This window comes from Strongyloides ratti, scaffold srae_chrx_scaffold0000003 (assembly GCF_001040885.1).
Source record: "Strongyloides ratti genome assembly S_ratti_ED321, scaffold srae_chrx_scaffold0000003".
In the NCBI taxonomy this organism is placed as follows: Eukaryota; Metazoa; Nematoda; class Chromadorea; order Rhabditida; family Strongyloididae; genus Strongyloides; species Strongyloides ratti.
Window position 1 is genome coordinate 704,514 of NW_020171511.1, and position 15,446 is coordinate 719,959.

The 15,446-nt window shown below is 19.2% G+C and overlaps 3 protein-coding genes across 3 annotated transcripts; 1 reads left to right on the top strand and 2 right to left on the bottom strand.

Annotated features, from left to right (window-relative positions):
- Nucleotides 1-1,600: 1,600 nt before the first annotated feature.
- On the top strand, nucleotides 1,601-3,101 carry SRAE_X000196300 (Hypothetical protein; the record flags this gene model as incomplete). The annotated part of the gene is made up of 5 exons (XM_024654862.1): nucleotides 1,601-1,721; nucleotides 1,782-2,003; nucleotides 2,055-2,657; nucleotides 2,742-2,857; nucleotides 2,907-3,101. The coding sequence occupies 5 exons, from the start codon at nucleotides 1,601-1,603 to the stop codon at nucleotides 3,099-3,101; spliced, it is 1,257 nt and encodes a 418-aa protein (XP_024499432.1).
- Nucleotides 3,102-7,476: 4,375 nt separating this feature from the next.
- SRAE_X000196400 (MAM domain and Concanavalin A-like lectin/glucanases superfamily domain-containing protein) lies at nucleotides 7,477-9,300 on the bottom strand (the record flags this gene model as incomplete). The annotated part of the gene is made up of 4 exons (XM_024654873.1): nucleotides 7,477-7,590; nucleotides 7,635-8,387; nucleotides 8,429-8,826; nucleotides 8,874-9,300. The coding sequence occupies 4 exons, from the start codon at nucleotides 9,298-9,300 to the stop codon at nucleotides 7,477-7,479; spliced, it is 1,692 nt and encodes a 563-aa protein (XP_024499433.1).
- Nucleotides 9,301-12,255: 2,955 nt separating this feature from the next.
- SRAE_X000196500 (HAD-superfamily hydrolase, subfamily IG,5'-nucleotidase and Purine 5'-nucleotidase family and HAD-like domain-containing protein) lies at nucleotides 12,256-15,427 on the bottom strand (the record flags this gene model as incomplete). The annotated part of the gene is made up of 4 exons (XM_024654884.1): nucleotides 12,256-13,368; nucleotides 13,433-13,532; nucleotides 13,596-14,030; nucleotides 15,390-15,427. The coding sequence occupies 4 exons, from the start codon at nucleotides 15,425-15,427 to the stop codon at nucleotides 12,256-12,258; spliced, it is 1,686 nt and encodes a 561-aa protein (XP_024499434.1).
- Between the last annotated feature and the right edge of the window lie 19 nt (nucleotides 15,428-15,446).

Here is a 15,446-nt window from a genome sequence, read left to right on the forward strand (position 1 = left end):
TTTTTAGTAATTATAAAAAAGTTTTTAAACGTAGAAAATCTATAATTATTTTTATCTTATAAAAATTAAAGCTAACTAAAAAATTTTTTGAATATATAAAAAAAAGGTTAAAATTTGTTTCTTTTATGTTGTTAATATAAGTAACGATTTAAATTAAGAATTTTTATATTTTTGTTGGTTTTTTTATCTTAAAACCATTTTGAATAGTAATTAAATTATTATTTTTTTATTATTAGAAATATTTCTCTATTTTTTTATATTTTGGTAAATTTTTAAAAAAAAAACAATGTGGTTATCGTTATCAGTGTGTTTTTTACATTAAAATATTTTATTAAAAATTAAATTTTCAAAATTAATTTTTTGAAAGTAATTTCTTCTTTATATATATATGATTTTAAGACTTTTTTAAGAATAGATTGACAAGAGTTGAGTAAGATTATATTGTTCTTAAGATGAAGAATGTCGAATTAAAATATATCAATAACTTTTATACTTTCTTTTTGTTCACTATTATTAAAAAAAGTAATTACTTTTTCAAGTCTATAAACATATTCAAAATTAATTATTGTGAGTTAATCTTAAAGTTGTTTAACAATAAAAAATACAATTTATACATTAATATTAAGAAATACAGACATTTCATAAGACAAAATTTAATTTCTTCATTTTAATAAACATTAGAATCATAAACAATTAGTTTAACGGTGTTATTTCTTTAACAAGATCCAGTTTTATTATAATTAGCAAATAGATTTATAAAAAAAAATATTAAAGTAATATTCAAAAAAATTGAATAACTGGTTCTGGAAACTATAAAGATTTTTACATTAAATTTTTTTGAATAAAAATTACATCACTCTAATAAATATCTCTTAACAAGAATTTTAGTTATACAATATAATAATTTATTTAAAACGTTTTTGAAAAAAAGCTATTTTATTTCGGAAAATTATAATTTTTTATTTTTCAACATTCAATTTTTCTTTTACATATTATTAATGAAAATATTTTAAATTTTTTATTCTTCTTTTATCTATTGCTTTATTTAAAAAATTATATTATTTTTTATATATATATTAAGATGGTTTCATGAATATCATAATAGAAAAAAAATTAACTACATATTTTACTTGTAAAGAAAATTCAAATGAAAATATTATTTTATAATCTTAAATTTAGAATTTTATATATTAATTATATTAAATATTTATAAAATTTTGTTTCAAATTAATGTTTATCTTTTTTTGACATCATTAAAAAAGTACTATGTTTTTTTTTTTGTTTCTATTAATAGTATATAGAAAATAAGACATTGAAAAATTTTATTTTTTCGAAACAAAATTGTTTTATTTCAAAAACGTTTATAATAAATTGGTTTTACTGTATAATTAAAATTCTTGTTAAGAGAAATTTACTATAGTAATGTATTCATTTATTCAAAAAAAATTTAAATTAATATTTTTATATTATTAAGAATCATTTATTCAATTTTTTTTAATATTAAATAAATATTAATTTAATATTTTATTCTTTAAATATTTTAGAGCTTTTATATTTTTAAATAATAATATAATTACTTTTTTTTTTAATTTTTATAGTCATGAATCATTCTACTATTGATAACCAAACAGGATCTTGTGAAAATAATAACAACGATATATCTGCTGTTGATAATTTTAATGTTTTTGAAAGTGAAGATATTAAAAGTTATGATATAAAACGTATGTAATTCTTAATATTTAAGTGTAAATTATATTTTTTTTTATTTAATAATTTTTCAGATGATTCAACAATAATAAATTCTGATATTGTTAACAATTTTAAAAAAGTAACTACTGTTACTAATGATTATGGAGATAAAGGAAATGAATTGAGTAATAAAAATTATCAAAGATCTGCATTTACTTATCTTCAAATAAAGGACGATTTACCTTCATTTAAGTTTTATCAATCTCTTTTAAGAAAAATATTAGAAATGGACTTTGAAGATGAAATTCTTTCTGGTAATTTTGTATTTTCTGAAGAAACTATTGATACAATTTATAATATATTAGTGAAACAGGATAATGAAAAAAGATTTGATGAAGTTGAAAACATATTATTTAAGGCTATTTATTATGTTTTTAAAAAAACTGAGTTAGAATTTCATGGTTTATATATAATAACAAGTATTCAAGAATCACTTTCAAATATTTTAGAATTACCTTTGAATTTTTCTATTAGAAAAACTTTGTTTAGTCTTATTTTTTTTATGACTTCACATCCAAGTATAAAAGGAAAATTTCATTGTACCAATGAAAGATTAGCAGATATAATTGCTTACAACACTTATTTAAAATATTTTGTTCCATTTTTAGAAATAGCCATCATAGAAACAATATCAAATGAAGAAAATTTTGAATTTAGAATTATGGTTAAGATGTTGTATGATAGAATTTGTTATAATTTTAATTATAACATTTTACCATTACAGAAACAATTTGTTGATCAATATTTATCTTTCTTAAAATTTGGTTTAGAATTATTTTCTCAGGGTATTGTTAAAATATTTTCATCTTGTAAAGAACATAAAGAAAAAATAGAAATAGAATTTGTTGATACAATTTTAGTTATTGAAAATATTATAATTCATATTTTGTATATAGTTCAACGTAGAGGTATTGAATATATTTTAAATTCTACCATCATTTATCAAATATTAGAAGATTTAGCATCAAAATTAAGTTTAATTTTTTTTGAAGGTAATAAACGTCTCACTAAAGAAACTTTTAATGGACCTACAAAAAGAACATTATTTACACTTGGATTAGTTATATATCAAATTGGATATCTTTTTTTAACACATGGTATTCATTATGTATGTTTATAAAATTTATATGATTTTTTTTTATATTATTTTATTTTAGTTAATTTTTATTCATCATGTTAAACTTTGGAAAATAATAATGGAATTTATTATAGATTCTGAAGATTTTGATGACGATGAATCATTAAAAGAAGAAGTTATTTCTAATTTTGGTTGTTTAGAAAATTTTAAAAATTGTTTTGATGATCTTGTTAAATTATATATAGATAAAAAAGAAGAAGAAAGTAATAAGTAATTTAATAATAAAACATACAATAATGCAAAATGATATTAATCAGGATTTATTAAATTAAATTTTCCATTTTTTTTATTCTTTTGCTTTTTGTTTGTTATTTTTCCTGTTAAATTTGATATTGTTTTGTTTTCATTTTATTAAACTTTACATATCATAAAAATGTAAATTTATCATTTGTTTTTTGTCAAAAATGTGTTATTTTATTTTTATTTTGATTAATAAGTTTTAATAATTTATATTTGGAAATTTTTTTAACAATATTGTTGATGGATTTAGTAATTAAAGAAGAATAATTAAATATTATAAAAATGTAGATAACAAAAAAATACTAAAGAAAAATCATTTAAAAATTTATCATTTAGTAGTTATTTGAATAATTCATTTTAAAATGAAAAATTAACTTTCATAGAATAAAAAAAATTTTTTTTTATAAATATTAATAACTAAATATCTAATTTTAATTTATTTTTAAGATTTATATTTTAAGGAGAATGTATCTTTACTGGTTTAAAAACTTTGAAAATCAATTATTAACATAATATTTAACAAAGATTCTATAAATAATATTGAAATATCTGTAATTAGTTGAATTAATTATATTTTTGATAAGTAAAAAATAAAAATATATCAAAATAACAAATTATTAATTTTATTTTTTAACTATCAAAAAATATTTTATTTCTCGTACTTTTTAATAATATAAATTGTAATTTTCTTCACTCAAATTTTTTTTTCATTTATTTATACTTAAAAATAAAAGTACTTAGAATTTGTTATAAAATTTTTTATGATAGACAATCAAACGTACATATTTATCATATCATTTAAAATATAATTTTACATGAATGTTAAGTAAATTAATTAACATTAATTGATTTAATAAAAATTTGATAAAAAATAATTAAAAAGAAAAAAATATTTTATTTTTCTATAATAAACTAGCGTTAACTTATTTACTTAATATAGTAAAATTTAATAAGTTTAAGATGTACACAAGACCAGAAATATTACTGGACTATATTCCTTAGCAATATTTAATACCCCTATAAGTCCAAGTATATTAAAACACTTTTTATTTACGCATTATCAACACAATACAATAATAGTAAATGCTTCAATCGTAGACTTACGTGATAGTTAAGCTATATTAAGTTCAACCGAGAATTCTATCGTGGCCACGAAGAATACAAAAATTATCCTATGGATAAAATATAAAACTTATAATAAGTAAAATTATTCATATAAAATAAAAAAAACTATAAAAGTCTAAGTAATCAAAGAAATAAGAAATGACTAAAGTTGTCAAATTTTTACTTTTTATATACTAATGTTATCATCTTATTTTACTTCTAGTTCTAATATATCATCATTTCTTACTATATTTTAAATAATTTCTATTTAATGTTCTAAAGTATATTTTTTAATATTAAATCATTTTTAAAAATATCTTATAAATTTTTTTATTATACTTATAATATATAAATAAAATATAAAAATGTAGAAATAGAGCTATATAATTTATACACAATCAAAATTATTTAAAATTATATATACAAATAATACAAAAAATAATATTTATATAATTAGCATTTGAAAACAAATCCAAATATTATTTTTCAATGATACTTTTAATGATTTATTTTTTTTTAATAAAATAAAGGAATATCTTTGTTCACATTTTTTTCAAACAGAAACATCTTCAATTGTAAGATATAAAATGATTCTATAAAAGATTATTATAATGTTAAAAATTTTCATTAATATAAATTGATTTTTATTTAATTTATAATAAATATTAATATTGATTTAATCCAATACAATGAAACAATAATCTTTCTTTTAATAATTTTAAATAAATTCTGATAAGAAAATTAAATCTTCCATAAAATATTTTTTATGATATGTAAATAATTAAATAATAATTCAAATAAAATATTTTTTTTCAAGACAAAAAACACTGTTTATAATTTTTGTTAATATAGATAAATAACTCATATAAAAAGCAAACAATTTTTTTATCATGTATTGTTAAAAAAATTGTTATTTAATAGTATATAGTATTTTAATTTTATTAAAATTTCATTTTTGATAGAAAATGCTCTTAAAAGTAGAAATTTTCACCTTTTATTTTGTATAACTATATTTATTAATAATTTAAAACCATTTATAAAAATAATTTAAATCAAGGTATTTTATAAATTTTTTATTTATAAATTGTAAAATTAGCTATTTGAAAATGTGTATAGTAAAATTTATAAGATATATTTTATAGAAAATATATTTAAAAATAATAAGTTTTATTGGTGCGCCTCACGTAGGATAGAAAAGAATAACAACTTAAAACTAAACTCAAAACTCTAACTTTTTATCAAATTTCATGTCTTTTATATTAAAATTCTCATTACATTTCTAATCCCCTATTTTAATCATTTTAAAGATTTCTTCTTCATAAAAAGTCATCACATAACTCTTTTACTGTATAAAAAATTATAATTATCTATTTAAATCTATTTAACTATATACGTTTATTATAATATGTTTGTTCAAACCATTTTGTAAACAATTCATATATATTTCTAAAATTCTAGGAAGATTAAAAAATTATATATAAGTTTTTATACTTATAGATTAGGACATGATAAATTATTTTCAAATTTTTTTCTCCATCTGCGGAACTTCTGACAATGACGTGACACATTATTGATATTATCCAATGATATTTTAACGTCTTATAAAAAAGAGTTGAAAATTTGCTATATAAAACTATTCACAGTTTGTTTAGATTAAAGTGTTGTACTAAAGAGTATATGTTATCAAATAAATTGAAATACCGTACAAAGTAATATTTTTATTAAGTAATTTTATTATTTTTTTTACTTAAATCTAATTTTAAGACACTTTTGATTAAAAAATTTGAAATTATTAATTTTTTTTTGATAAAGTGAAAAAAGTTTATTAAAAATTTTTGTTTTTTAAGATTTATTATTTATTATTAAATTTCACTTTATGTATTTTTAAACACACAGTATAACTTTAAAGATATTATCATATTTAGTTTATTTTAAATAAACTTTTGTTTAACTTTTTTAATCAAGAAATATCATTACTTAATATGATAATTATTGTTTTTTTAGAATGAAATAAAAATTTTTTTTATTAATATATTTAATACAAATCAAATTTAAAAATTTGTAACTTTAATTAATATTTTTTTTATTATCTCAGTAGACTGTATATGGAGTCATTTGTGTCATTACCAATGTTGGAAAACTCTGATCTATTTAAGCTAAAAATCATTCAATATCAGAAATAGCTTAAATATCATTTCCACTGTTTTTCGAGTCAATATTAGCATACTTATGTTAAATTGTAACAAAATTTAATTTTTTTTACTTGTTAAAATTTATAACTATATAAATTTTATTTTTTCATCCATGACCCTTTTTGATTACGCACTAAATTGATCTTATTTGACACAAAAATAATTGAACTGGAAGAGTTAAAAAGACAAGATTAAGTAAGTTTTGGAGCAAATACCTTCTGAAAATTAATTATTGTAGATTGTCCTGTTTAATTACAATTTAAAAATTTTGTTACACACATTGTTTTGAATATTATCCAGTATTAAATATTGAAAAAGAAACTACTAGAATAAAAAAAAATTATTATAATACATCTTTTTATTTAGTAATGTAGTTTATTTTTTACATAAAGTATTTTAAAATGTTTTAAACTTTATTGTATATTAGAATAAAATTTTTTTGATTATAACAAAAAGTTTATAGATGAAAGAATAAATTTTTACTAAGTTATAATAAATACGTTTGTTTAATTAAATTATATTTATTAGTTATATAAATTTAAACAATTTTTATATTATATAAATTAATTATATTTAAGATTATTTTTTTTAAAAAGAAAATAAATAAGAATACATAAATATTCAACTATTAAATATAATTTGAAACAAAATTTTTACAAATATTAAATAAAAATAAACAAAATTATTAAAACATAAAACTATACTGCCATTTTTCTGACATTTTATATTTAGTTATTTTTATTCCATTTATTTTTTATTATGGCAACTTTATAGTCATTACTTACATAAATTAATAGGTTAACAATCTAAAAGTTTAAATAAATAAAAATTAATGACTAATAATATTTTTAATTAAAGATATACGTTACTGTCCCAGACAACATAACGAATGACCAGGCTGTCCCGAGAATAGTTGCGTAATTAGTTATAAAATTAATTTGATATACAATGAGCGAAATTTTTATCAAACAATGACTTGGAATGATGTTGTTTCCTTTGTAAAATTTATTTATTAGTATTTTTGTTAATTTTTTTATTTTTTATTTTTGCAATTTAACATAATCCTAATGATGATAATGAGACTCCACTATCTTTAGCTACAACTTCAATGTCATCAATTGCACATGCTCCTTGATTAGTACGTGTATTTTCGCAAAGGAAAATAATCTAAAAAGTAGGTTATTTTAACATTAAAAATAGTTTCAACTTACTCTTTTAGTACCAATTGGGCAATCTAGTTTTCCAACCTTCCATATACGGTCATCAACAGAGACAAACTTATCGGAAGAAAAATTGCAATTATCTGTTGTGTCACAACAAGCCTTAAGTTGAACACCATGTGTACCTTCATAATATTGGAATCTAAGAGAACGTTCTTCTCTCAATTGAGGTATGTCTACTTGAAGACCAGCCATTTCTCTTGGATATAAAAATGTTGCTGTATAATATTCTCCTTTAGCAGATTCTTTGACACCTGTGACACGATTCATATATTGTCCAGAAACAGTTGTAAATCTTGTTGTTAATCCTCTAATTGATTGTGTAGTATAAACATCTGAATAATAACATGTATTACCTTTTTCAAAACCACATTTTGTACGTTGACAGAAATTTGTCAAACTATCAACACCATATTTTTCCTCATTTTTTGTTTTAGATTCTTTTACAATAAAACCTTCAACATTATTTTTAGTATTATCTACATTTGACATATCAATATCTTCCGTTAATACATTATTTTCTGGACTTAATTCAGATAATGAATCTTTTTTATATTGTGACTGTGCATTATTATTTTTACTATTTTTAGAATTTTCTTTTTGTTTAAATTCATTAACCCTAGTATATGAATTTTTACCATTTTTATCACATTCATTTTGATTATTTTCATAAATAACTTCAATTTTATCAATAACAGCAACATCATCTTTTTCTCCAACAAAATTACTTGCAACAAAGACAATCTAAAACAATAATTATATATTTAATAATTTTTTTTACTTACATCAACTAAAGAAGCTTTAGGTAAAACTACTTCACTATATCCCATATAATTATTTGATGGAAGTTCTTGACAATTCAATAATGGATTAACTTCAATTGTTTGTGGGAATGATTCACGTTGACAAACTTGTAATAAAACATTTTTTGATTGCCAATATCTAACTCTTATTTTGATATTTGATGATGCACAAGCAATTGAACATGATGCAAATTGTCCTTCATCTGACGGAGCAGTTTTAGATGCATGAGCTATAAGATATGCTCCAGGCATTGGCATTAACATATCATTACTTGTTGTAATATTTCCAGTACCAACTTTCCAATCCAGCTGATCATCTGGTGATGGAACATTAGCCCAACAACAATGACCTTGGTCAAAATCACAGTTAAGATGTTGTCCTAAATTTAAAATAAGATATTATGAAAAACACTACAAAAAGACATACCTTGATTAATTGGACCACCACCTTCTTCATTATATGTACTGGAATCAAATTCATAGAAATTAACACCAGGTAAAGTTTTACTATTAGTATATGGAAGAATTGGTTCAGGAGAATTAATTCCTTTAGTACCTGCAACTCTAAAACCTGCTCCATTTGAAGCTGATGCTCCTGATGATGATGAAATAGATGGATTATTATCAACTAATGTTTGCATATTTGATTCTTCTCCTAATTCAATATTTTCTGCTCCAGCCATACGATTTCTTGGTACCCATCTTCTTGAATTATAATCATAGTAATGTGTTGAATTGTATCCTGCTTGTGATGATGGATAATAATATTGTCTTGGTTGTGTACCAATACAACTATAGACACAATCAAATACAGCAAATATTAAAATAATATGTAAAATGAACTTTTTTACCATCGTTTGAATATATTACTTTCTAAAAAACAATAAGAAAAACGACTAAAAAAAATACATAAAAATGATGGATAATATAATTAATTTAATATTATAGAAAAAAAAAAATAGAAGAATCAATTAAAATAACGATTATAAAAAATAATTAACATTAAAGAATTACTTTTAACGCGATAAACATTCCAAAACATACTATTAAAAAAAAGAAGATATAATTATTGAAAAAGATATCCATACAATTTGATGTCACACTGCTTGCGATTAAGAAAGACAATTAAATAAATGATATCAGACAAAAAATTTTAACCAAAAAATGTGTCAACAAATGATTATTGTATACTATTAATTAAAAAATATTTAAAATATATTTATAATTATTAAAATTTTGTAAGTATTTTTATTTTCTAAAAAGAAAAAAAAAATAAATTTTTAAATTAAATCAAGTGCTTCATAAAATTTTCTACCTATAAATTAAGATAATTCAAATAAATTTTATACAAAATTTGAATCATCAACAATCACTTATATTCAAGGTAATAAATTTTTCATAATTTAAAAGAACACTACTTAATGATACTTATATGGTAAGTTTTATTCTTTTAAAGTGATATTTTAATGAATAAAATTTTATATAATAACAAAATGTATTTTTAAAATATGTACCGTCATATTTGAAAAATTATAAAGTGAAAATTTTAAATATAGTATAATAAATAAGTTACTTATTTTTATTGAAATAATTTGTATATTATACAATAAAATATTTAAGGTGCAAAATGATTAGAAAGATTTATTTTTAATCTATGGTAACTTTATTATAAAAAATATTTGGGACATTTATTATTATTGTTTATTTAAATTCTATTTAAAATTATTCAACTAAAATAAATATTTCTTTTTTAGAAAAGTTATGGAAATATTAGTAATTATAATATAACTTTTTACTTTAATATATAAAAATGTTAACATTATATATCTTTGATTCATAAATAAAAGAATAAAAATTTACTTATAATAAAATTGTAGATATATAGAATCATAATAAAATAATAAGGTATATAAATAAATGAGTTTGTAAAATTAAAAAATCATAAAAAATTTACCTTAATTTTAGTATTGAATAATAGAATAAATCTCATTAAATTAATTTTAATTACCTTATAAAATAAAGAAGTTAAAGAAATAATTTATGGTTTAAAAATACCAAATACCAAATAACAATGTTACATTGAAATATATAGATATATATATGTATATCTACATATATAATTAAATTATACAATGTAATACTCCTAAAACAGTATTTCTTGATTCTTGCAACATATATTTTAAAGTTTAAATTTAATATGTCAAGATAAAATATTTAGTAAAGAAATAGATAGTTATAATATTAAATAATAATAATATTATTATCATTAAGAGAAATTATAAAATATATATTTAATTGGAACAAATTTTAACTATAACTAGTAATATATTTTTATCTTAACCTGATATATATACTATTCTTCAAAATGTCTAATAATTTATAGTCATTTTCAAGAAATATAAAACAAAAAAAAACTATTAAATGACTTTAAAAGGGTTTGATTAAATGAATATATAATGAAAATGAAAGGTACAAAGATAATAAATTCCCTTTTTAATGTAGATATTTTATATAAAAAGTATATAGATTAAGAAAAAGAGAAAGAATAATTGGGTAATTTGAAAGAAAATATTTAAATATTTAATATATCTTTTTCATTTCACTAAATTCCTGTAACAATAGTTAATTATGTAAAAGTTATTTTTACATTATCTTATTTTCTCTTCTTTTTTATTCTAACCTATCAAGAATCTTAAATTATATTTACTATTAAAATTGTATAGATCGTAATAATTAAAAGAAAGTTCACTGAAAATATATACCAAACACAGAGGTCAAATGAACAATTTAGGATGAAATACGCCTGTGGCGTTGTTAATAACTCCAATTACCTGGATCAGTAACTCTGCATGTCTTGATTTTAAAAATTCTTTGATACCATTATTGTCTACATTAATGAAAAATTTTTCAATCAAATTGTCAATTTTATGAATCATTTAATTATTACATATTATTATTTTCACATTTTTTTAAATACAAATTATTTTCACTATTAAAAATAAAATATTTGATCAATCATATTTTCTTTATCATAATTATAAATAATAAAAATAAGATGGTAGTTGACAATTTAAATTAATAAAAAGAAATGAAATTATATATTATTGTTGATCTCTTCTTTGCCATTATTTTTTAAAAAAAAAAAAAAAAAAACTAACAAGATTATTATAATTGAAAAAATTTATTTTAAAAAAAAACCACTTTACTTTTAAAGTTAATTTCAATAATAATTATAAAAAAATATATACTATTAATTAAAAAAAAAAAATAAGATTTATGTAATCACATTAATGCTAAAAATATTATTACAAAAGATACAATATGTTGAGGAGCCGTTACTGACCTATATTTTTAAAATATAACAACCTAATTTTAATTGATTATTAGTTACAGTTCTAATATAATATTTAAAATTTCTTCCTACGTCATGTTTCGGGAAACAGTTATCCATTAATAGTTATTTTAAAAAAAAAAATTTTTTTTTATTAACTATTATATTTAAAATAAAAGTTAAATATGAAAAAAAATATGATATTTTAAAAATTAGAGTAATCAATCAAAAATTATATATAATATTCAACTCTCTTATAAAATAATTGAAAATTATGACATATATATTTAAAAAAAATATAATTCAAATTTTATTTATGATAAAAAAATTTTATTGAGTTATAAAAGAAATGTGGTTAAACTTTTTTTTTTTATTTTTTGTATCTAAAACAAAATTTTAATATTTTATCATATTAAAATATCTACAATATAATAAAGTTTTATTACATTAAGATATTTTAAATAAAATTAAGTGTTCTTTATAAATTGTCAATTTGTATGCCCGGTTTAGAGACAATGTCTTTATTTGTCAAGTCATTTTCAGTTAAATTTTTATCAGTTCCGTCTACTTTTTCATTTATTGAATTGTCTGATTTCTCATCATCACAATGTTCACGATCTGTTGAAGATGGTGAGGACAAAAATTCTTCATCATCATCTTCATGACAAAAAGTAGTAGATTTTGTAAGAGATTTTCCACGATTCCAACCTCGTACTTTTTCACCTAATGTATCTTGATGATAAAATCCTTTAGCACCAGAATGATGAAGTATTGAGCTATGATCAACAGTTAATTCATGTGACATTAATGTCATTGGAGACCGGAAAAAGTAAAATGTTGGATAGTACAACAAGTTAACACAACTAGATGCATAAATGTCTGCAAAACGTTCTACTTGTGATGCAAAAAATGTTTGACAAGTTCCTAACCGGAACAATGATCCAAATACACCGTATTCAGCATCCATATCTTTAGTTGTTTCTTTTAATTTTTGTAAAAGATATGCCGTTTCAGGTTTTCTTTTTGTTGTTCCATCAAGTGTCATATATGCTTCAGCTAATGAACATTCAATTTTATCCATTTTTTCAAAAAGTTGTCTTCCTTTTGTCCATACATTTAATTCATTTACAAGTTCTGGTACAACTAAAAATGTACGCCATCCACGACTTTTTTTTGATTTTAAAACATCTCCAAAAATGTGATCACCAACATATAAAACATCTCTACCACGACATTTAACTAATTTTCTAAATGCTTCACAATTACCACCAGAATAAACATGTTCAGAACTTAATGGACCATTTCTAACACCAATTTTTAATGATCCTGTTTTTGTATTAACTTCTCTAAAAACAGAACCTTCAGCAAACCAATATGGTTTTCTAGCATCAACAACTGTTATATCAAAATAGGATGTCCAATTTTCACCTAATAATTGAGACATTAATCCATTAGTATAACCATATTCTGAATTAGTTAAAAGAAATGTTTTCTTTCCATTCTCTTTCAACGCACTTAACATTTTTCTTACACGTTCATCCCTTTCAACATACTCATCGAAATTATTTACAACAATTTCTTTTAATGATCCCTTAAAATATTTTTATAATCATATTGTTTTAAAAATATTATTATATATTTAGTATTTTACTTACATGTAAATGAACATAATCTACTGCCTTACGTATATCTTGAAAAATTGATTTATATGACATATTAAGATCACCATTACGAACACCAGTCTTTTCAGGATTTCTATTTTAAAAAAGAAAAAAAATATATATTTATATATTTAGTAAAATTTTTTTTTATACTTACTGTTGATATTCACTTTTATTATCAAAAAAATCAATTATTTGTGCCACAAGATGAGTTTCAGATAAATTAAATAATGTATTTAAAACATAAACTCTTTGTTCATTTAAAGTTAAAAATTTATTAGGATATAATTCTTCAATTTCATTTGCTGATAACCAACAAAGGCCATGCATACCACGAAGAATATGACCAAATTCATCAACTTTTAATAAATTACCATAAGTAAAATCAAACCATAAACCTCTAGTTGGAAAGATAGGATCATATTGAAAATTTAAAAATTCACTAGGGTAACCTATTTCAACTAGACGTTTAACAGTTAATTCAAATTGAAGATTTTCAAATGCTGGTGATTTATACATTGCTAAAGTATAATCCATATCAAAACCAAACCAATTTATTTTTTCTAAACGAAGATTACGATTGGCAAAAACTCTAGAAATAAATAAATAATTAAAATATTTATTAATTATTAAATATAAGGTTTTTTTTTTTAATTTATTTATTTGATAAAATTAATACCTCATATCAGGATCCCTTTTTGATAAACCAGAAAAACAAAAAGTGTTATTGTTTTTTTCAAATGCCATTTTTACGACTTTCAAACTTTTTTTTAATAAATTTATACGTTTTATGTCTAAAGAATTAAACATTACAAAAGACATTTTATTATTGTATAGAATAATATTTATATTTAGAAACTAAAGTAAACTTTAGTTAAAAAAAAATATTTTTAATATTTTAAAATCTATGAAATTTTTTAAACAATTAAAAAACGTTATGTAATATTTAAAATAATCATCTTAATAGTAGATATATTTTAATATCAAAAAACGATGAATATTTAAATAAAAGTATAAGCTTTGAAAGATATTATCATTGTATTTAAAAAAAAAACATCAGCTGACTAGAAAAAAATGAATACAATAAGGAGATTTTAATAAATATGATATAATATAATTAAAAAAAAATTATTTTTTTTTTCATTTACATTATAATATTTAAAAATTTTATTGACATGAATAAATTTAAAAATATTAATATAACTAATATGAAATAAATACTTTCAAAAATTCATGCTAACTTCCAACACACTATTTCACATCAATGATTTTTCTTCTATTCATACACTATAAAACGTTTCATTCTAATGTTTTTAGTTAAAAATATGTGTGCATATATACTACATACATACATTTGATTAGATATAAAAAAAAAGACTACAAATACTAAAAATATTTTTAACAAAATTTCTAAATTACCTTAGAATTAATAAAATCAAATAATATAACATAACATTTAATTTTAATTTATATAAAAAATTTTCAATTATTTTAAATGGTATTTTTTTAAATGATAGTATTTTTTCTATAAATAAATTAGTTATAAAAAAAGATATATAGAATTATTTATATTATTTTGTACTTTAAAAAAATTAAATTTTATTTAAATTGCAGTTATTGTTAAAATTTTTTTATAAAAAGTAAACTAACAACAAATTTAAATGATGAATGTATATATATTCTTATAAAAAAAAACAAGGGAAAATAAAAACAGTTAAAAATAAAATACTATAACCAAAAAATAGTATTATTTATGTGAACAAAGTAATCTTAGGAAGTATCTCATAGCTTCTATAATTTATTTTTTCTTTTTAGTTATATATTTTTTGGCAATTGCATTGTTGTGTAGACAAATTTTAAATAAAATTGTATATATTAAATAAAAAGTAAAGAGAAAGAATAGTTTTTTTTTTTTTTTTTATAATGTTATATAAATAAAATATATCCTTACCTTTTAGCAGGCTCTCTTTTGTAAAATACAGTTTCCATTTTTAAATGTTAATTTGTA